General features: G+C 40.1%; 3 protein-coding genes across 4 annotated transcripts; 2 read left to right on the top strand and 1 right to left on the bottom strand.

Annotated features, from left to right (window-relative positions):
• Positions 1-632: 632 nt before the first annotated feature.
• LOC119734775 (glycerophosphodiester phosphodiesterase 1-like) lies at positions 633-6,691 on the top strand. Its single transcript, XM_038208324.1, has 6 exons — positions 633-998; positions 1,589-1,764; positions 2,630-2,735; positions 3,155-3,247; positions 4,101-4,309; positions 5,359-6,691. The coding sequence occupies exons 1-6, from the start codon at positions 708-710 to the stop codon at positions 5,489-5,491; spliced, it is 1,008 nt and encodes a 335-aa protein (XP_038064252.1). The 5' UTR covers positions 633-707; the 3' UTR covers positions 5,492-6,691.
• An 11-nt stretch (positions 6,692-6,702) lies between these two features.
• On the bottom strand, positions 6,703-12,122 carry LOC119734773 (alpha-N-acetylgalactosaminide alpha-2,6-sialyltransferase 2-like). The gene is made up of 7 exons (XM_038208321.1): positions 11,319-12,122; positions 10,514-10,676; positions 9,757-9,916; positions 9,114-9,222; positions 8,557-8,663; positions 8,147-8,256; positions 6,703-8,014 (listed from the first exon to the last, which is right to left on the bottom strand). Exons 1-7 carry the CDS (start codon positions 11,685-11,687, stop codon positions 7,800-7,802), a joined length of 1,233 nt encoding a protein of 410 aa, XP_038064249.1. The 5' UTR covers positions 11,688-12,122; the 3' UTR covers positions 6,703-7,799.
• LOC119734774 (NF-kappa-B inhibitor-like protein 1) lies at positions 9,860-20,403 on the top strand. 2 transcript variants are annotated; one of them, XM_038208323.1, is made up of 5 exons: positions 9,860-9,878; positions 17,222-17,515; positions 18,270-18,403; positions 18,529-18,667; positions 19,040-20,403. In XM_038208323.1, the coding sequence occupies exons 2-5, from the start codon at positions 17,224-17,226 to the stop codon at positions 19,612-19,614; spliced, it is 1,140 nt and encodes a 379-aa protein (XP_038064251.1). In that variant the 5' UTR covers positions 9,860-9,878; positions 17,222-17,223; the 3' UTR covers positions 19,615-20,403. The 2 variants fall into 2 exon arrangements, with proteins under 2 accessions (XP_038064251.1, XP_038064250.1); XM_038208322.1 differs by lacking the exon at positions 9,860-9,878 and adding an exon at positions 16,047-16,186.
• Positions 20,404-22,703: the final 2,300 nt, after the last annotated feature.

Here is a 22,703-nt window from a genome sequence, read left to right as displayed (position 1 = left end):
AGTGGTCTGTGATGAAATTGTGGAACTTCCTTTTTAATTTTAATCTCAACATCAATCACAGAGAACAAAAATCAACATTGAAAAAACTTTCAGTTAGCCTCGAGGATGGGGGGGTGTTAATCTTTGAGAATATTGAAATTGACTTGAGTTTTGTTTAGAGAAAAAAAATTATGTATTTTCACTCGGCTTGCTGTTTTTGTACAATAAGCCTATTTGATGTATGACAGACACAATAGGAGGGCGCTGTTTGATTTGGATAAAGTCTTTTGTATTTACCCAAACCAAATAAAAAAATGGGGTTGTCAACCTTGTGATGTCCAAAAGTTTTCTGGGTGAAGGTGGACACAAGAAACCCGTATTTTGGAGTGGGAACATTTTGGGTTAATCACAGAGGTAGAAAAATGGGTTAATACTAAAGAGTTTACCCAATTCTACAATTCTAAAGCGCCCCCTACTTTCATCAACTATAAAGCTAGGACTCTAGCTCTTGTCTATGCATCATCAACCATATCCTAGGAGGCAAATATATATATTTGTGTATGAATTCAATAATTTATTTCTGGGCGTTTTTATGCACTTCTCTATTTTCGTCTCGTGAGGGCGCTATAAACTTAGAATAGCGGCGCGGCAGCAGCACTCGACGTAAACACATTTGGTAAACCCCCCTCGATACAGCCGGCCGGCCGGCGACTAATTCCAGACAGAAAATGGCCTCGCACGTCTTTCTTACTATTTTCGTTCATGTCTTTGCGGCATTTTCCCTCGTCTTTTGCCCGTTGATTCTGTCATTAGGCTGGCTGTTGCCTGTGGAATGGTGTTTTTGGATTGCCGTCACTCTGTTGTCGGCATCGGTTTCCGCTCTGTGGATGTATCGTCTGCAGCAACCGAACGACAGTCAACTCGACGCCTTCTTTGGAGATAGCTGGCCCAACCGCGCCGTTTGCCATAGAGGCGCTGCAGGAGATGCACCCGAAAACACTCTGGTTGCCTTCAGAGAGGTAAGCCAGGCGTCTACATTGGCTAGGCAGAATTTGTTAGGAAAATATGATGCATCCTGACGCCACTTTTTTCATCTTATTTTATGATCTCAAGTCAAGTCAATGAAGCATAACTTACCATGGAGGAAGGAAACACGGTAACACAGCCTTAGGCATAGGGCGGCTAGTCATTGTTTTATTTCTCCATGGTCATTGCAATGTTGAACAGACATAATTCTGGGACTGACAAACATTTGAAATTTTGTTAGGAAATACTTTGAAAATGTCCTGGACTCTCCATAAACTTTGTACACAACTGCTGAAGTGGTGTCTGAATATTACTACATTCTTTTGCGTTCGGAGGTCTTTTCATGCTGATTAAGCCAAGTAAACAAATGAATCAGTTTCATGTCCCGGTCGAACATGTAACCAATCGAGCTACTGAAGCATTCAGGTTGGACAGGTAGTTATGAATGTGATAGGCCTATAGGTTCGAAATGGTGATTTTGCAATGCCGTAACGATAGTAGGGCCGAAACGATAGCAGTTGAAAATCACGCCACGGCTGCCGTAACGATAGCCACTCCTTGTTTTTATTCATTGTCATTCCAGGCTCGCAAGAACGGCGCAACGTTTGTGGAGTTTGACGTGGCTCTGACAAAGGACAAAGCACCAGTCATATTTCACGATGACACAGTGGACCGCACCACTGATGCAACAGGGGCACTCAAGGACCTGACACTGGATGAGGTGTTGAAGCTGAATGCTGCAGCCAAAGACCCTCTCAGGTTAGTCCCATTTGGATCCCAGACGTGATCACTGAAAACCAGAAAATTAAAAGACCCGTCATGCAGTGAAGGATAATATGGAAAACACCTGGTTTGCTCAGGCATTATTTCAACATGTGTTGCTGAAGTTGTAGGGATAGTTTTACCATACAACGTTCCAAACGTTAAAAACATCTGATGTTTTTTCACAATGATTAATTTTAAATAGGTATTGTTTCCATTTATTACTTTTGGCCCCACTTGCTAGTATCATAACATTACATCCACCACTTCGTTAAATGCCAGGTAGTCAAGCTATCCGCAGGATATAACAGCAGTACAGAGGATTGTCTACTTTCTAATAACGCATTCGTGTACCTTTTATTGTGCTCAGTCATGGATGGATGGTTGGTACTGCATCAGCAAAATTTAGCAAAATGTTGGTTGTTCTAGCAAGGTCTGAATTTAAAATAAAAACGTACTTCAGATAAAATATCATCAGGATTAATTTGTGTGAAAAAAAACCATCGGACTGGTTTGCATGGCATAGAAAGCATCAGTCATTCATACAGATGCTTTTATCTCTTGACTCGGTCCAGCGATTCCATTTGAAAATTCAAGCCCTACCCTATTATGAAATGAATGGTGCTCAATCAATCATGACTTCAGGAATGCAAGTAAGGTACATGTAGTAATACATCGTATTTGGAAAGCTGGCAAGCCAGTAAGCCACCTAATTGTTACTATACCATCAGTGTTCAAATTCAATATTATCACCTATTACCTAAAGGTTAACTTTTTTTGTTACAGCTGGTAGTGAATGTATTCATTGTCCAAATTGAAAAATGGAAATAATTCTAGTCCTGTTAAATACATTTTACCACAGGGATAAATTTCCGCATGCCAGTATCCCAACCCTTGAAGAGGCCACTGTAGAGTGTCTGGGCCTTGGAATGAACATCTTCTTTGATGTCAAGGATTGGTCCACAGAGGTAATACAATGCATCCACTCATGCGTCGGCTATTTCCACAGGATCATGTTCCTCAGCATTCAGGGAATTTTTTATTGAACAATTTCTAGGATTTTCCCTTCCACAGTGTGGATGTGCGTACTTTTTTTTTTTTTTATCAAACCATCAAAAAGCTATTTGAATATTGGTTGATGATTGAACATTCTGTATATTTGGGACAGCTGTATTTCATATTCATTCATACAGTAACTTCTCTTTTACGTTCTGTTAATTTCTTTCATCAAGTTTAAATCTAAGGAAAAGACATTTGTAGGTTTTGCATCATCTACGTGCAACATACATGAATTTGGCAACACATATTTTCATATTTAAGTCTGATTTGCTATAATGGTGCAACTATGTGTGGGAACTGATAAACTTTTTTCATTTTTGACGTGTAGATGGTGAATGCCCTAACTGCGCTGTTCCAGCGGCATACTGAACTGTATCAGAAAGGAATGGTCTGCTCATTCTTCCCCATGCTGTCATACAAGGTACAAGAATTTCTAAGAATTTTAAAAAAATGTTTATTGCCATTATAATATGCAACCTTTTGGTCTGATTCATATTGGTGAAAATGATGAAGATGGCCATCGTAATGTTATACAAATAAAATCTGGACTTCTCTTTTTTCGAGAGGCAAAGCCGAGTGAAATTGAAAAGTCCAGATTTTACCGAGCGATAATATTCCTCCCATTTCACAATTTGAAGCCACTCAATATTGTTTTATATAACTGACATATAGATCCTTGTCATTTAATTTACAGTTTGAATGAACTTCTATTTCAATACAAAATTGGTGGGAAATGTATTTTTCTCTTCTAAGCAACCCCTTCAGGAAATGTTTGAACCCAACTCTGCAGCTAGCTACTGGCTCTTGTGAACAATACGCGCTACACACAACACTCAACGCGCAAACCAGCATGCAATGTACACAAATACTGCGCCATGGAACAAGGATGATCCTAACTGTTGAATAGTAAATCCCATTCACCACGGGCAAATGGGATGTTTTGAGCCCCGGCGTGAATGGGAGCAATAATGAATGTCATGTGATGTGAGTTCCACCAATCAAATGACCAGGATCTGTATGTCAGTTATATAAACATGGATGTACTCAGTGTTTGACCAGTAAATGGCATTTTGTGATCACTTTAAGAGTCCTGGTTGGATTTGACATGTGTGCGTATGGTGCAAAGTACGCACAGCTAAATTTATCCTAAATGTGCACAAACTCAAAGCGGTTTTCGCAAGCATCAGGCGTCGTCAGTAATTCGTTCAAATGTCCCTCCCCAGTGTCCCCCCACTTGCTTTCTAACCATTGAGAGGGTACTTGTTGTTGGTTAGATTCGTCGGCAGGACCCAGCTATCTTGACGGCCCTCACTACCTGCACTACCACGGTACAGTATGGGTTTGGTTGTGACGTGACCGGCCCAATCTGGAAACGCTACCCATGCATCTTAGCTGATTACCTACTGGTCTGGTGCCAGTCTGCTTGGCTGTGGATTCTATGTGGGAACGCGGCCACACTGCTTGACAAGAAGATAGTAACAGAGTAAGTATATCCTTAATCTCAGCACTATACATGAACCTCAAAAAGGCCTGCTCTCTTTTTCCAAATTCCATGCAGTAATCTCCTTTTAACTTTATATTTCAATCTTCATATTGCGCTTTTCAAGGTGTTTTGATGCCTTTTAGGTTTTGATGCTAATGCAATTGTCCATATTTATCAGTACTCAGTGATGTCATTCAAGGCAGACACTTCAGTGCAGCTGCTGCTTTTGCATCAAAAGTTGCCAGAATTGGGGACTATTTTTGCAGTGGTACGTTTTCTGTTTTTTGGGCGACTGATTGAATGTTTTAGTGCATGACAGTAACTCAATGACTGAAATTTTCTCACAAACATTTTCATTGAGCAATTTTTGGGTTTACTATTTGAACAGCAAACTCTGTGTGCCTTAAATGACATCACAGCAACAGCCCCCTCAGTTGTCAGAAAAAGCATGGAACATTTGAGACCCGCTCTGCAAAAATGAGTCTGATGTCGCATAGCTTGAATTCCAGCTTTTACCACTTTTAAATGGAAACAGTGAAAATTTGCTCAAAATTTGGATTTTTTTGTTTTTGTTTTATTTTGGTTGTTTGATTGTTTTAGTTCAGATATCTTACACAGAAATTTAAATATTGTAAGAAAAAGACTAACAAATTTATGATTTTTGGTGCTTTTCTTGGTTAGTTACTGTGTATTTGTAATTTTTAAACCCTTTTTTCTTCATTGAGACATTTCTTGCTTTGCAAAAACTTGACAGAATTAAAAAAGGCACAACAGTGCTACCAAACGTCCTGGAGAGGTCTGTGATATACCAAATGAAAGCTTACTTCATTCCCATTTTATTAATGTAGTTAACTCAAAATTTCAGTTTTGCCACAACAGACTCATTTTTGTGGAGCGGGTCACATTTTTCTTTTTGTTGTTGTTGGTAAACTCGGCAAAGATTCTTCATTTTACAGTGAGCAGAGACATTAGATTGGGCCGGGATTTGTTCCAGTTTAGGATGACTGGTAAGTGCTAAACCTTCTCTCTTTTTTGGCATTTTTTTGTAGAGGTACTGTGGACTATTGGGCTCAGCGGGGCATTAAAACTGTGGTATGGACTGTGAATGATAACACAGAGAAGGAGTACTTCCACAAATGCCTCAAGTGTGGTATTATCACAGACAACGTGAAGTCGTCTTAACTTTTTCGTACCAAAGAGGAATGATTTTTAAGCAATTGCAGTTTGATTGAATTTGTCTTACTAATATGAGATTAAATTAATCCTTTTGAACATTTTGTGATTTGACGTTTCCCGAATCTTCCAAAATCCAACATCGGTGTTGGAAATCCATTGGAATATTCTTTGTAGTAAAACTAAACTTCAAAGGGTATCCAACCAAATGTGGGGTTAATACTGGTCTCTACCGCCCTGCTCCTTTTATGCTGTAAAGTTGCCAAAAACTATCTGATGGATTCTGAATAATCTAGGAAGATTGAGGTTTCATAAATGCACAAAAAGTTTATTACTAAATATTATTTATTTAATTCTTGCAACTGAAAATATGTTATCAAATATAATACACTTAAATATATTAATAGATTATTAAACATTTCACAAATTCTTCATAACATTTATCAAACGAATTTAATATGCTGCAGCAAAATTACTTGAATGCCATTTTTGGCTTAATATAATCGATCAATCCATTGTGTTTTTAGTTACATATAATGGATGATGACTGTAAAACAAAACAAAACTAAACAATTGAACTATCAAAAAAATGCAATAATAAACCCTCCATAAACCTGTGTCATCTTTAAGTTTACAGGTTTTGTGGAAAAAAAATCATCAATTTCTATTAAAAATACTGCCATTGATTGACACGAGAATTGAAAAATGAAAATTCCCGATTGTCCTTGGCCAAAAGAACCAAGCGATACAGAAAAAAAGTAAATGTGAACTGGACACTAAACGTACATTTAAATAATTGAATCAAAATAAATAAGCGCATATTTTCAAACGGGCGATTTCAGTGAGAAGTAAATAAATGTTTACTGAATCAAATTGTTTCATTAGAAAGATTCCTTAATGAACAGACAATCTTTGACTATGACGTTGACTCTTGGTTGACTTTTTAAAATATTTTAACCAATAATTCACAATATACTTGAACTGAATGGTAGCAAAACTAAACGCCACAACAAAAAACTGATGTGTTTTAAATAAATTCCAGTTGTTCGTGATGCAACAGGTAGTTAGTGATTTTTTTTTCAGGTAACATGCCAGGAATCTCAATAAAAAAATGTCTAATCCAAATTTCAATGCAAAGATTTTATTGAAATGTTTAAGAGATTATTAAAATGTATACTTTGTTGGGTATTGTAAAAAAAAAAATGAAATGCATTATTAATGGAATTTACATTTTGAATACATGTAGTTATTTGGACTTTCTGCTGCCTTATTTAGATTTTAGTAAATATGAAAAACAATGCAATTTTAAATACTAGATTTATTATGGGCATGTTTTACACTTTGGCATTATTGCTGTTAGTGTCACAAATACTTCAGCTACTTCCATGTTAGAAGTAGCTTTTAATGTACATGTATATTAATGTATGTATTTAATTAAAAGTGTTCCATTGAATGGACATCTACTTAACCTGTTGATGTTGTGTATAATTCTAGAGTAATATTGATACATTTTGATTGAGAGTTGATTCTTTAATCCTTGTTCAAGTTACCTTTGCATGCTGCTTTTATACAATCATAAAGTTTTGTTTTACTGAATAAAAATATGCACAAAATACACACAAGTTGTGATGGAATCTTTCTTTCTTAAGTAAGTAATCATCAAGTATCCCTTGTTGGACCAATCATGCCACTTGGGAAGGAGGACCATCACAACCTCGTTCCCAGGATGTCGAGCAGTTCGCTCCCACCACTACCTGCAATAAAGTAGGCCCTGGGGGCGAGGTTGGAACAGTCACGGCTGATAACCAATCCAAGTTCGGACGCTTCCAAAAGTGCAGAATGTTTTGAGGCTTCTTCCTCAGTGTCATCTCTTTTCTTCTCTAATTCAGCAAAGAAGCTAAACTACGTAAAGATGTGTGCCGCACTTTTTTGTCCAGGTTGTACCACGCCACATTTGTGTACAAAATTGCAAATGGTGGTCACGTGACACTGACTTGCACTGCGCAGAAGCGAACCGTTTACTTCAGCGCACTTGTCACTTGATATGGGCGGCTCCCAAAAGAAGTTGACCACACACTGGACACTGTACAGTCAAATCGATTTTTAAATATAAACAAGAAAGACACTTGGGTGGATTTACCTGTCAGCAACCGATACACATGACGTCACTACAAAGGTGTGCGCATGCGCCGTGTACTGGTGTCCATCACTCACTGGCTACCGTGATTAGTCCAAGCAGCCTACGTGTCGGCCTATACATATACATGTACTGTTTTTGCATGAAATAAGTCAAAGTCTTCCCAAGCGCTAACTTTCGTCACAAATCCCTTTTGAACAGTCTGATAACACCTTCGTCGTGCAGTTTCATCCACAGTTTGCGCTCGTTGTCGACGTTGTGCGAGGCGGTCGACTTTTGCGTATGCTTGATGAACTTGGAATCATAGTAGTGCATGGTGAAGCGGGGATCGTACCCGAAGCCATAAATAGTTACCTCGTCACAAATGTGCAGGGACATGATCACAACTATCGACCCTGTTGGAAACGAGGATGAAAATAATGTCAACTTTTATGCTACTTTTTGCAACAGTGTTCAGAGGCAACACCTGTGGAAAAAATAGGAAAACCTCCACCAAACTGATTGGAACCTTTTAACAATAGGCCTACCTGTTGTCGGTCGAGCTTTTCTCATCAAATACACTTGGGAAACGTAGTTGAAGAATGCAGGATGAATAATCTTTAATTTGGATGCCTCTAAGCCGGGTCTTTTCATCCCCCTACGAAGAAAAAAATATGAATCTTTCACAAAGTGTGCATCATGGTCCTATACCATTCATTATTTATTACTTAATGAAGAACAATGGGTCATTTCGGTAAACGAATGACTCTTAAAACAATCCAAATAATAATTTGTGGTAAAACATCTTTTCTACATCTCGATTATCTTCAGTGACTGATTTTGTTTTAGCTAATACCGGTGTCATAAGTGCGTATGTTTTTTTAAAGCTAATGTATACCAATCACCATTTGAAATCACGTGCGTTGAATCGAATCTCGCATGGTACCACGAGACTTACCTGGATGTCGCTGTGATATTATATCTTGGTGATTTGTCCCCTTGGATCAGTTTCTTGGCGTAAGCGACATCGTAGGCTTTAAACATGGCATAGAAGGCGATCATGCTCTGTCATAAGATAGCAATTCAACAACAGTAATGTGGGTTTTCTCTCGACTTGACAACATACTCCATCTTATCATTTACTGAGTCATATCGCTCAATAGATCTCCTTAAAGGCGACCGGCAGTTTCTGAGCGAAACGTTGACTGCAAAATTTGGGAGGGATTTGTGAAGGCTATACACTATGTTATCTACACAATACAATTTTGAATGCAATCAAAGCTAAATTTCCTTTCGACAAAATAAATCCATGACCGAAGACAACATTGGTATACTGCGTGCCATATGGTCCCTTATATTCAAAAGCTTATAAAGTTTGCTGCAAAAACAGATGGCACTGGCTCCTTATGTTTAGGCCAAGTGGCAATGGGAGAAATCTCTTGTGTCCGTCTATTGTGGTTAATTTGTCGTAAGACAGATTTTGCTCATGTCCCATCATTTCCCCCTTTTCCTCACCTTATCTTCAACATTTCCGATTCCTTGCGACTCGGGGAAAAAAGTGTAGAACGTTGTGCGTCTCCCAACGTCTGTAGCAAATCGTCCTCTCGACAACGCCCGATTGACCCTGCAAGTTGGTAATTGAAGGAGCATGAACTGATGTCAAATTTGGTGTAAGACATCGCATGGAAACTGACTTACAGTAATTTAGTCACAACCAATTAGGTAGCTCAACAGCAGTGTTTATCTAGTGGTAGCCAGGGGCTATCGTAGTTAGTAAATGAGCAGGCACCGAGACGTTAACTGGGGCGGATGCACATTGCGCCTGCTAAGCACCAGACTGAGCACATGCAGTTTTGAGCGCGAGTGCAGTGCGCGCGAACTTTGCGGAGTAGCCTAAGTCAGCAGTTGCAACGAGTTACAACAATTTCAGGTAAAGTTCCAATTTTCGTATAGTTTGTGCCTATTGGCTCAAAATTCTGACAGGGAAGATCCTCCATCCTGTTAACGATGTTGAGAGAGCAGGGAACACCAACCACGTTGGTACTATTCATCCATTGTCATGCCTGTAAAGCATTAAAGTAAAATACTAAGTCTTGCTTGAGTTCCATGAAGTGTTTGTGTCATTTGTGTGACAAATAATTCTTGTTTAATTATTCACCTGAAGACGTAGTCGTGACCGTCTATTTCCGCGCCTGCTCCGGAGCCATTCAGGATACCACCGCTACCGACCACAGCACAACGGATGCAGCCCGCCTTGCGATGTGCGCCGTGGATCGAAGGGTTAGTGAAATTCGGGTTCTTTAAAACTAGGTCGAATTCTGAGGGGAAAGAATAGTGTTAAAAATAAAATTGTACTTTTCATACTCGGCTGTTTCTTATGAAGACTCTGCAAATAGAAGACCTAATGCGAGTGAGTACATTCCCAACTTGATGGTCTCAAAATGCATTTTGATTTTAAATTAATGATTTTTGTTTTCAAATGAAATTGGGGTACAGTGTCCTCTATACTACATGGAGCTCACATTAATTATGCATCATTAAATGATCATTGTTCATCATTCCTAAACATTGCATTCAATCATTTATCATATAGACCTTGGGCCTATGTTGGGCAAAACCAATCCCATACAATTCGTTTGACTGCTAATATAACTCGCTGACTGCTGTCCACAATAACTGACTTGAGCATAAAGTTATGAGGAGATGTAAACTAAAGGTGCATATTGATAATGATGCTTGTCCATTCAACTGGCTATACTACCCCCTCAACGGTGACAGTATACCAATATTAAAGGACAATGTTCGGCAATGCGTTGACAGAGGTGTCCTTCATTGGCTTGCACCATTAAGCCAAATAGCGCCACCTATTGTTCCTGCACAGACCTCTACAATTATATTATAGTGCCTGTCCTCACCTGTGTGATTTTGACCTTTGAACCCATACGGAAGACCACGTGTTAAGTAGCTTTTGTAGTTGTTGATGTCGTTTTTGTCCAAAAAGAGCTTGACTTTCGGCTGGTATCTTCCCTGGAACCACTTGGAGTACTTGGTTAAAGATTTCAGTGTCCTGGTACATTTCTAGATGAGTGGGAAAAGGGTATATACAGTTTTGTGGTAGTGCCTTCCGATATGTTTGGGTTTCGATTTGATTTAATTTCATACATATCGTGGCCTAACGGCCATATTACATGTACATGTGTATGCTACATAATTATGTTTTGCACTGAACCTTATGCGTAGCGGCCATCTTAGAGGACATCTTCTGCTATTTTAATTCAGAAACAATGAATGTGCATAAGGTTCACTCATGCATATCCCAGCAAAAAAAAAGAAAGGCATTGCCCTCTAAGATGGCTGTTATACGCATAAGGTCTATAAGGAATATTATTTTACGACAATGTCTATAGTGCATGGGAACAATTGTATTTGGGGTGCAAAAGACGTTATCCGATTTCTTAATTTCTTAAAGTAACATTCATGAAATTTCCACGACCAATTCTCTGAAGTTGAATTCTCTTCAATCAAAAAATTGGTATTGACATTCAACATAAGCAGTGCATCTAATTCGAATTATGTGACCTGTACTAGCTCGCATCCATCACTTGCTTGTGAGAGAAGTTAACGTTGGCGCCTAAAGAGGTAAGTTGAAATGAGAGTCGATTGGTTCTGAGAAGGTGTTGACACGACGTAAAGAGCAGATAAGTTACAACAAATACTTACCAGTGGCTCTTCAGTTATTTTGTTGAGTTCCACCACTGTGTGATTTCCTTTGAGTTGCTGGGACTGATTCCCCCGACTACCCGCTGGAGACAGCGAGTTCGTGTGATTTCCAATGAGTAGCCGGGACGCATTCCCACGTCTCCCCGCTGGTGACTGCGAGTTCGCCTCGATCTCCATGGTATGTCTAAGATGTTCCTGGCGATGGGCTTGCCTGAAACCGTCTCCTTGGGCAGCCCAGGGGTAGGCCATGTGCTGCTCCTGCTTCGTGGAGGTGCTGACCAGTAAGATAACACCGTATAGGAGAACGCCTCCTGCAAGGGCGGCCTTGATGCGCCTAGAGCGGGCAATCTTGGACCTCATTGACGGCATCTCGTAATATGGAATATTCAACTGTTATCTTTGAAGATGCACACGTCACCCAATTTCCGTTATTGGAACATCCGTAGATTGTGCACTGTATTTATACAAGTGAGGCTGTGACGGAGTACACTTTTGCCAAAATGCAATTTTGTACGTAGTTTTGGTTGTCTGTTTAGGCCTATTCGCTTGTTTTGTAGGTCTATTCGTTGGTGCAATTGCCTCTTGTTTTAACGTTGTATTTTCTCCTTGCCTGGTGCGGACAAACACACATCTTATTCACCGTCATCCACAATGTCCATTTGGCTGAGACACTAACACGGTTCCGCAGGCATCGCCAATCTATATCCCATCCGCTATTATAGCCAACCTCTAGTGCTCGGCTCTCATTAAAACCGTCCTCCGTCGGAAGCATTGCACATGGGATTCAGCATCCTGCCATGCAAATGGCAGTTGTCGCTAGGCTACCAAAATGGCGTCCATCACAGCCACTACCACTTAGTAGCAATGAGCTGTTCATGAAAGAATAAAACAACCATATAATCTTGAAATGGAACAAGTCAGACAGGTCAAAAACTAAAAACCACCTCCACAATCGTACCGAATAAGAATATACCGTAATAAGAATATATTGATGCGGTCTTTTGTTTCCATGACAACGGTATCATGCGTTATAGGCCAATGTTGGAGCAATACATTGATACATTGATGGATTGTATTTTGTTATTAATTCATTAAAACAGATTGTCAAGGAATTGTTAAAAAAAAGAACATTAGTTGAGTATCTGCATAACACTGAGGCGTACTGGAAAACACGTTAAGTAATACTTCACATTAAATTTAGCGAGGCTATCTAAAAAAAAAATTAAAAATGGTCGTCTATGCTAAACAACCGAAACACAAATATCTAAGAAAGGAATACATTATCATTATCATGTAGCAACGGGGTATACCTATTGTGTTTGTCCACGCTTAAAACGTGCATATTTTGTGCAGTGTGCTAGTACTTGCACTGTGTGTGCGCGTCACAATACAATTTTCCTTGAATATTTCATAGTTGAAGGCCACACGCGAGTGCGTTTAAATATATCTCGAAGTGCTGCAACAGAAACCGTAAATTCGTCAATGCTAATAGGTCCAGCGATCGATCTTATTTCTATATTTTTGTAGTGACTCGGTGTATTGGTTATCAAGTTTTGAGGGACAGCCTTGGCTTTCGCAGATGAAGGCGGGGCATTTGCTAGAGGGAAATAGTTGGAAGGGAATTGCAAGTTTAATGAAAGAGGGGCTTTATTACTATTTAAAAGCTATCCAATTTCGTGCTTGGGAGTTTCCTGATCTTTTCGGAAAATATTCGGAAGCCTGAGGCCGAGAAAAAATGCGTTAACGGTAAAAAAAAAACTTACCCGGGTAGGTAGGTGGGAAAATAATGTTTTATTTTGTAACTGTTTTATGTTTGTCCGTGTTTTACACTTACTATGGTATTCTGTTTATTTGAGATGTTATTTTTTTTAATATATATATTAACCTAACAACACACATAACAATTGCACAGAGAAGATATTTTTAAATTCCAAAATTTACTTTCTTTGAAATGTTTGGCTAAATGTGACAATAACAAGTTTGAGGTGATGGGCGATTTGGCCGCAAAAAGTCCAGGTATATAGGTCGGGTTATCATAAACACAATTTTTGGTATGGTTTGATGAGAAACAACATTTAGAAATGAACGAATTTGTACCTTTTTATAATGTGCGTTAATAATAGACGTAATATCCGGGTCCGTTTGTTTGCTGTATTATGTCTGTATTGGGCGTTTTCTGAAGCCTAGAGGCATTTGGTTTTCCTAGTATGGAAAATTAGCATTGCTGCTTCAAACATTTCAGATCAATACGATCTGGCTGTTCTGGCAATAGAACAGAAATGGTTAGGCAAAACAATTATGGTGAAAGTCTTAGTGATATGATCAAGATGTATGCTTGAAGACGAAATTAAGTTGATAAGAGAAACGATTCAATGTTCACGTTCCTATAATCGACCAAAATAACATGTATAATATATAATTTGCAATTAAATACTACGAGCTTTATGCTTTAATTCATTATATAGAAATTTCCCCTTCCCGCAATTTGGTTACTGAAGGGGCTGTGGGTCCTAAATTCGAAATTGTCGCTAAGGAAATAACTTTCTGCCCTTGCTTAACCGGCCATCGAAATAGCAAGGTCAATCCTTTTTATTCTAGACACTGACTTGTTTTATATATGGACATGCACCGCCTCGTTCTATGTAGAAACTGCCTTGAATCGGGAATGCCCGCCATTGTTAATTCATTATTACCTTCACCAAGGAGGTTATGTTCTTTTTCATCGGATTTTGTTGGTTGGTTGGTTAGCTGATTGGTTTGTCTGTTAACAAGATAACTCAAAAACTTATGGACGGATTTGCAGGATTTTTTTTGGGGGGGGGAGACTGGTCCTTGGTAAGTATACACACCGATTAGATTTTGGAAGTGATCCGGATCTGGGTCTGGGTCCACGATTTTGTAAGGATTCTTCACCATTTATGCGTGTATTTTTTTATTTGGGGGGGGGGTGTACTGACAATATGGCGGACAATTGTTCAGCCTTGGTTGAGGTTTGTGCTCTCTGAGTGCTTTAGTTCAATAATTATAGTAAGCAAATGGCTTTTTGTTACTTTGATTACAAGATGTCCGCCCTTGCGCGAGCAATATTTCAATCGTGGCACTATTTCTTAGCAATCTTTCCATGTATTAGTGCTTACGGTCTTCATGCACATGGAACGCGTTAAGTTTCCATAAACAGAACAATTATGCTTGGCATAGCCTGAAAAATTGATAACCTTTTTGATAACCTTTTATTGCAAACTTTGTCGAGGCTTTGTGTGTATTCATTAACATGACTATTTGACATGTGTTACTTATTCTTATTCAATTTTCCATGTAAAGCCTTCCCATTATGTTCTTAAAATCGTTAAAATAAATATTTAAACCTGCTTGAAATAAGTGATACGTAACGGATAGGCGAATTATTTTAAGCCATGAATACAATTTGAAGCAGGTTTGTTTAAAGTCATCAGCAGAAAATTCCCGATGTGGTTATCATGTCGCTGCCGTTCCTGTTGAAAAAAATGACAATTTCACTCGATTTTGTTTACTTCAAAATTGATCCTTAAAATATCTACAAACTTACCTGTTTAAGTGGTAGGAAAGTGGATAAAATGATCACTAATTTCTCGAGAAAAACGACCGCCGTTGTGTTGAATGAATATCCAGGAAATTGAATATGGAGTTTCGGAACTACTCCTTCGCTCACAAGCGCGATTTAACCACAGGCTTGCTTGCTTATACGTGTACGTATACAGCGACCGTGCGAAGTTCAGCTACAGTTTGCACAATGCATTTTGCAGACACAAAGGAGTTTCGGTAGTGCAAACAAAATTCACCATTGACACGGTAGGTTGCCAAAATACGGCGCATGCAAATCTCGATTTCCCCTCTTTCCACTTCACCGGTACCAATTTGACCCCACTAAATTTTTTTATTGTTGGTGACAAAAATCACATGTGACGTCACTGGGCGGGACAAAGCTCCGTGTGATTCTATGGCATTGACCTTCCTGGGTGGTAACTTGCTCAAGTTTAAAAAACAGAAGAAGAAAAAAATATGGTTGATCCAATTAACAAAAAAGGACCGATCATAGTTATCATACAATAGTTACAGTTTGTTAGTGAGTTTTTATGCCCACGGTAAAACGTGATTTATCACACTATAAACCCGTTTGAGTTTTGCTAGGCAACATTGTTTTTGTAAAGCGCCCACTCAGCTGTTGGCTAATCTGAATTTTTATTTTAATTAAGGGCATAATCTGTACATATACATTCGAAACTCTGCATCTGTCAAGTATAAAGAGATAGAAATCAAATGTCCGCCGCTAAACCGAAAAGGTCGGACCCGTATATTAACTATTATAGGCTATATACACAAAATGAACTTTGAAAAAAAAAATTCTTTCAAAAGTACAACCGATAACGATATTTAATTATTGTTCATGTTACACAAATCAAAATTTCCAGGACCTTTGATTCACATCTTATTTAGTCTGATTTGAACTTTTGGACATAGGGAGCAGCTATCTATATTGTCGTTTTCTACTGACCTCCCCCCCCCCCCCCCCCCCGCTCGAAAAGGGGTACAACTTTACGGCATTACTGGTGATATAAATTAGACAAATGCCTGCAGTTCGACTTCCATATCGGGCCTTAAACTGATGGATCGACAAATATTGGCAGATATTTTGGGGTGGCCATAATGTGTTATTTTAAAATAACTTGGTGCGCCACCAAGTAAATAACTTAGTGCGCCACCAAGTGGTAGCTTCATTCAATATGGCCGCGCGTATGGGACGTTTTTCAACTAAGTTGTAACAGTGATCTTGATTCAGTTGTTTATGTTTTTCATCGGCAACTAGCAACCTTAGGTTTTCGCTCAATGCAGTAAGTATAGGGGGGAAATGCAGTGGAATAGTTTGGTAACGGAACCGAGATTGCTCAAAACAAAAATTAATTACAACTTCCGTGAGTTTTTACTGAATCGATCGAGTTCGACTCTCTATCGTTGTGCGCACGTATATGGCAGTCGAATCGGTTCCCTGACCTGATAGTATTCTACATCCTGATCTTTGGCTCTTGGAACCAGATTTAAAACCGAATGGTTCTCAAATTTTATTTCCCTTTAAAAATTCCTCTGAAGCCAATGGTTACTAATGCTACTGAAATCAGAAAGGGTTCCATAGCACCTGGATCACTTGACACCCTGTGCACAAAACCCAATGAGTGAGACTGGTCTGAAAAACATTTCCAATGTTTTCTCAATAAATTTATTCTTCATTATTTTCCCTGCTAAATATGACTTTTTAGGACATGTTATCGCTTTCTGATCGTGCTGATGGCTGAATTCACTGCAGGGAAAATGAGTGATTCCTATGTATGAAATTCTTTCCCTAATAATATAATATGTACTTCAATAAAAAGCAGTAGGATTTGATTTTAAAAAAATATATAGGGAAGCTACTAAAAGAACAAAATACAACAAACAAATTCTTGCAGGGCGCGCAGCAGATTCGATCCTGGCCGGGACCTTTGTCATTGGTACTTAGGCCTACTGGTTGTCCATTGTTAAACATGTTTGTTCAATTGAGCTATCAAAGCGCTCTGGTTGCATAGGCAGCTATAAATGTCATAGATTTGCAAAAGCCAATGGTGTTTTGCAATGCCGTAATGATAGCAGTTGCCAATCGCATTACGGCTGCCGTAACAAAAGCCACTACATTTTTAGTGATCCAATTCTTGTTCAATTCAAACGTGCACAAACATTTCCTTTGGAAAAGAGGCATCTTTTAAGGAGCAGATCAATTATTTTATTAAGATCAAGATCAAAGATCACAAAGATCTAAAAAATGTGTAAACAGATGTCCAATTCAGCAATTATCCAAAATTGATTATGTATTTTTATTGATATTTTCTAATTAGATATGGGTAGAAGCAAAGCAGAGAAGCTGTTTGACTACGTCAGCCAGAGGGACGTACTCAAGGTGAAATCCTTCCTGAAGAAACATCACCATGACTATCGACTGGATGTGAATGCCACGCTGCCAGGCAGAGTTCATCGACAGAGAACCCCGCTGCATGTGGCCTGCGCCTGTGGGGATGACGCCATGTTACGGGTGCTAATGAAGTACGGAGCCAGGGCGGATGTACCGGACAGTCATGGTGACACACCACTACACCTAGCTCTGCAGAGAGCACTGCATGGACACAAACATGGTAGGAATGTTTGCTTAATTTTAAGCAAGCTTGCCATATATTTTCTGATAAGCCTTCACACAACATTTAGTGTAAAGACTAAGAGGCATAGGCCATCAGCCTCGATCCAAAATTTTGGCCACCGGTATCAAATGAGGGGAATAATCGTCATAACAATTTTTGGCAAGGTATACACCTCCAGAGTTCGAAAATATGTGATAGCACTGCAGCGGTGGCAGCTTTTTGGGTGCTATCACCCTTTTTTTCAAAATGTCCATCAAAATGCTTGTTACCACTCTAGGGGCGGTATACCTTGCGCATGCGCACTATAGTCATTTATGCCCTGATTTGATGCTGGCCAAACCCCCAGGCTGATGGCCTAGCAAGTGCTTCTAAAAAGTTAATATATTGATGAAATATAACTGAGCAAATTCCATAGAAAATCAAAGTAAGGCATCCAAACCTTGGTCCAAAAAAAAGTTCTGTTTCTGGTTTCCCTGCCTATCCTACTATACTCACAGCCCCTACCCTCATTTTTATATGGGAAAAATGAGAAAAAAACACCAAAAACCATCATTTTCTACCTTTTACCCTTTACTACACGCAGACGCCACCATACGATCGTACACAAACAAAATTGGCACAAAAAAAAATTACCTACCTACCTACCCTATTTTCGCATGCCATGTAATCAGAAGCAGAACTTGTTGGGGGCCTTTGCATATATTTATTGGTTTGTTATTATATTTTACTATTTTGTTTTTTAAATGCACAGCTTTCAAGGACCTTGTTCTGCCCATCCTAGAAAAGAGCTGTCCGTCAATCATCCTGGACATTGCCAACAAGCGAGGGCGCACTCCAAGACAGCTGTTGAAGGAGTTCGAGCAGGTGGAGCAGGAGAGAGTTCAGGTGAGTGCTCAGGAGCAACTGTAGAGGGAGCCCTATGATATGTTCACAAAATCCAAGATAAAAAAAAGGACATTTTGTGTGCACACACTGGTGCCTCATTTTTCTTCTTGATTTCTTCAAAACAGCGATTGAGGAGAGAATATGAGGAGAAAGCAGCTGACGAGGCGAGACAGAGGGAGGAGGCAGAATGGCAGTCCAGATTGCAGGATGAATGGGCAGCAGACATGGCTGGGATGTCTGACCACGCCCTGTGGCATGACACAGGTAGGCTAAGCAATTTTACTGATGCTAGCTTTGGGAAACAGGGTAAAGCAATCATATTTCATTTTCCATAAGTGCAACTGAGTAAGCATTTAAAAAATAAAAATAAATAAGGAGTTGATGGAGTTTTTTTCAAATAAAGTTTGTATAAAGAGAATATAAGGAGCTTGTCATGAAGTCTAAATATCATCTTCTTTGGCTGGTAATCGAACCAAGGCCCTGCTGCCTAGTAGTGCAGATGCCTTAGGAACTGAGCATCAAACTTTCCTTGGTTGTTAAATAAAGTCTCACTGTAACATTTGATGTTTGGAATGCCTCGGATATGTTACAGATATTTGTATTTTCAAAATTGTCTTTTTGATGTAATTTGTTCAGGTTACACTGGGTTAAATCAGGAGTCATTCGATGACTGGGCGACCAGAATAGCAGCGGAGCAGAGACAGAAACAGCAGCAGCGATACCAGGGGCATCAGCCATCACGTAGCAGTCACAGCAGAGAGGATGCCCAAGACAGAGAACGGAGGCAAGAGGAGAAACGCAACTTCCAAAGGAAACTGGAAGAAGAGCACGCGAGGTATCAGAGGAGACACTCAGAACGACTCCGGCAGAAACTCCTGAGGCAGAAGGCTGAGCATCTACAGCGATGTGCCGAGGTGTTCAGTGCAGAGAGTCAGGAGTTGAGTCAGCTGGGATTGGAGGATGTGCCCTGGCCGGGTCACCATGGCAACCCGGACAAGATGATCCAGGTGCTGACATGTGACATTAACCGCGAGGATGCTGCAGAGCTGAGGAGGTTTGTACGCTCCCAGCAGCTGCTGTGGCATCCGGACAAATTCCTGCAGAAATGTGGCAGCAGGTTGGTGGAGAGAGACAGGGATAAGATCATGGAGAGGGTCACCCAGCTATCACAGGCACTCAACCAGTTAGGAGAGGAGGAGAAATCGGATTGATCCCACCTTGAATCAAACCGTGTGCAATTCAGACTGTAGTACCTTTCTACCAGTGCAATCAATGTGGTTTGGGCCATGGACCGAGACCTTGTCTTGATCCCAAGCTTCTGCTTTTGATACTTGCTCCAGGATTTCAGGTGCCTGTTTTTGGACATTAGGGGCTCCATTTCCCCTTGAACATCAATTGGAGCCCAATTTGTGGTGTTTCACTGCTTGAAACATCAACCCCTTTAAAGAGACTTTTTGTACACTCTCAGAGGAATGGATTGACTGGTTGCATTGTAAGACTTTCTTGGTGAACATGGCTTTTGTTAAATGTTTGCTGCACATAATAGGCCCAACTTTGAATGAAGGACTTGTCAGCCTTTTTGAGATACGGCGGACACAATTTGAGGGCGCTATTTGGAGCCTGTGAGTTTGGGTAAAGGTTAATGAGTGTACTCCCTCAGAATAGCGCCCTCATAATCTCAAGAAGGCTAACTGTAGTCAATTATATTGTACAAAAGACGCTGATGGAAAAAAAACTACATACTTCTCCAAGATACCTTCACTAAATCAAAGCCAGAATTTAAGTTTAAACATCCACCTCTTTGTTTCCAGGAGCACAATAATTCACTCCTTTGTGACATTTTTATCAAAAAATTTATCTATAACAGTTTTATGCAAAAGAAAATATGCAAGTTGATTCAAAAGTCATCTAATGCCGTCAGTGCTCCATTATGTTTGAATTACACTAACATTGTAGATAAATTATGAAAAGAATAAATGTCTGATAAAAATGCATTGTAATGGAACGTTCTTTGTGTCATTTTCACTTTGTTGGTTCGTCTCAAGTTTAATATGATATTTGTGAATGTAGCATATCCATTTCAAATTATTATGAGCATTAAAAATGAAATAAAAACAGTTTGGGAAGTGGTTGTAGCTCTGTACTTGATGAAGCCACATGGACAATTTTTTTTTCAGTTGTGCACAAATGTAGGCACTTTTTTACTACATAAATAATGGGTTTTTTTTTCAAAAGCAGCCACGAGCTGTCGTTTCTAAAAGACCACTCCTTTATTTTCAAGAAAACAACTCCATCGCCCCCAGCGGTACGCGCAGTAATATTTACCGCTAGGGGCGACAAGAAAGGTCGCCCCTAGCGGAAGTTCCTCTGGGGGCGACAATAACGGTCGCCCCCAGCCGTACAAGCATTAATATATACCGCTATGGGCGACAATATCGGTCGCCCCCAGCGGTATACCGCTAGGGGCGACAATAATGGTCGCCCCCAGCAGTACGCGCGTTAATATATACCGCTAGGGGCGACAAGAAAGGTCGCCCCTAGCGGAATTTCCTCTGGGAGCGACAATAACGGTCGCCCCCAGCCGTACAAGCGTTAATATAAACCGCTAGGGGCGACAATAATGGTCGCCCCCAGCGGTATATCGCTAGGGGCGACAATAATGGTCGCCCCCAGCGGTACGCGCGTTAATATATACCACTAGGGGCGACAAGAAAGGTCGCCCCTAGCGGAATTTCCTCTGGGGGCGACAATAATGGTCGCCCCCAGCGGTACGCGCGTTAATATATACCGCTAGGGGCGACAAGAAAGGTCGCCCCTAGCGGAATTTCCTCTGGGGGCGACAATAACGGTCGCCCCCAGCCGTACAAGCGTTAATATAAACCGCTAGGGGCGACAATAGTGGTCGCCCCCAGCGGGCCGCGGTACGCGCGTTAATATATACAGCGCCACCATCGATTTAAACGGGTAAAACGTTAGTTTGCTTCGAAATCTAAATATTCATTTATTCAAATTGGTGCTGAAAAGGCCAAGCCCTGGGACTGCAAAAGCTGAATGAAATGGCGTCTCCAGCTAATACCACACACCACGTGCTTCTTACGCCGGGTACTAGGCTTGTTTACAGGCGTTTTGCCTATCTCCTTGCGAAGCGCACGTGCATAGACTAAGCTAACAAAACAAGAACACCGGTTCGACGGATGCAAGAAAGTCTATTTTCTTTGTTAATTTTCTTTGTTGAATCTGGCGTTAACAATAAAATGATTCCATTGAGGCGAAAGGATTAAACGCCGCTATCTTTTTCCACGCTTGAGTGCATCTGAATGGGTGTTTTTCAAGCGGAAAATCACGAAATACAGCTCTTATACAGCATTTCAACCTACAAAATGATACTTTTTGCAGAGGAAATTGAATACTGAACAAAACTGTAGTTTCAGAATGTAAAAATTCGCCGTATTAAGGAAATCGATGTCGAATTTTTTGGTTGTGCCAAGCAAAAACTTTCCGATCTCCAACGTAGGTGGCGCTATATATATTTCATCGACAGTGCTGTCACTGAGCCAAACAAGTTATACACCCACAAATTAGTTGAGGAGGGACACTGTCTTTTTTATGGAGGGGGAGGGGGGGGGAGGGGAAGGGGTTAAACACCAGATATAATACAGACATCAATTCATAAATTATTTGTTTCTGAAGCAACCATGACCCCATATTGATCAAGAGTCTCACTAGTTATTCAGGATCTACAATATTCTGAATTGGTAATGAGGCCGCGTTTTTTCAAACACCTCTATGATGCACGTGTAGTATAATATGCCGAATACTGCAGTTTGCTTCATAAATAGGCTACATAATTGAATGCACTTAATTTCTATTTTATATATATCCCCCTCATACCCACCCCCCCCCCCCTCCGTCCAAACAAAATACAGTTTTGTAACCCCCCCCCCCCTCCCTCCCACTTATCAACTCCGCCATACCGTGATCACGGGTCGCCGGTCCCAAGCCAACCCACATGTTCCCTTACGCGCGCACAAAACTGATAAAATAACTATCAATAATAATAGTGTTACATTAATTCTCAAACAATATTTCTGTAATGCCAATAGGTCTGTCACGGTACTCTCAATACGTCTGTACCCTTCCCCCCTTCCCCCCAAAGAACCCGCCGACCCCGCCCCTTCCCGAGGTAAAAGTATGCTGTGGCAATTGCCAGTTTGATTTTCTCTGACACACGTGTGAATGAAAAATGTTTAGCGCCACCTACGTTGGAAAGTGGAAAGTTTTTGCTTGGCACAACCAAAAA

Source organism: Patiria miniata, unplaced genomic scaffold, assembly GCF_015706575.1.
Source record: "Patiria miniata isolate m_02_andy unplaced genomic scaffold, ASM1570657v1 HiC_scaffold_28, whole genome shotgun sequence".
Taxonomy (NCBI): Eukaryota; Metazoa; Echinodermata; class Asteroidea; order Valvatida; family Asterinidae; genus Patiria; species Patiria miniata.
This window is presented reverse-complemented; position numbering and strand designations above follow the sequence as displayed.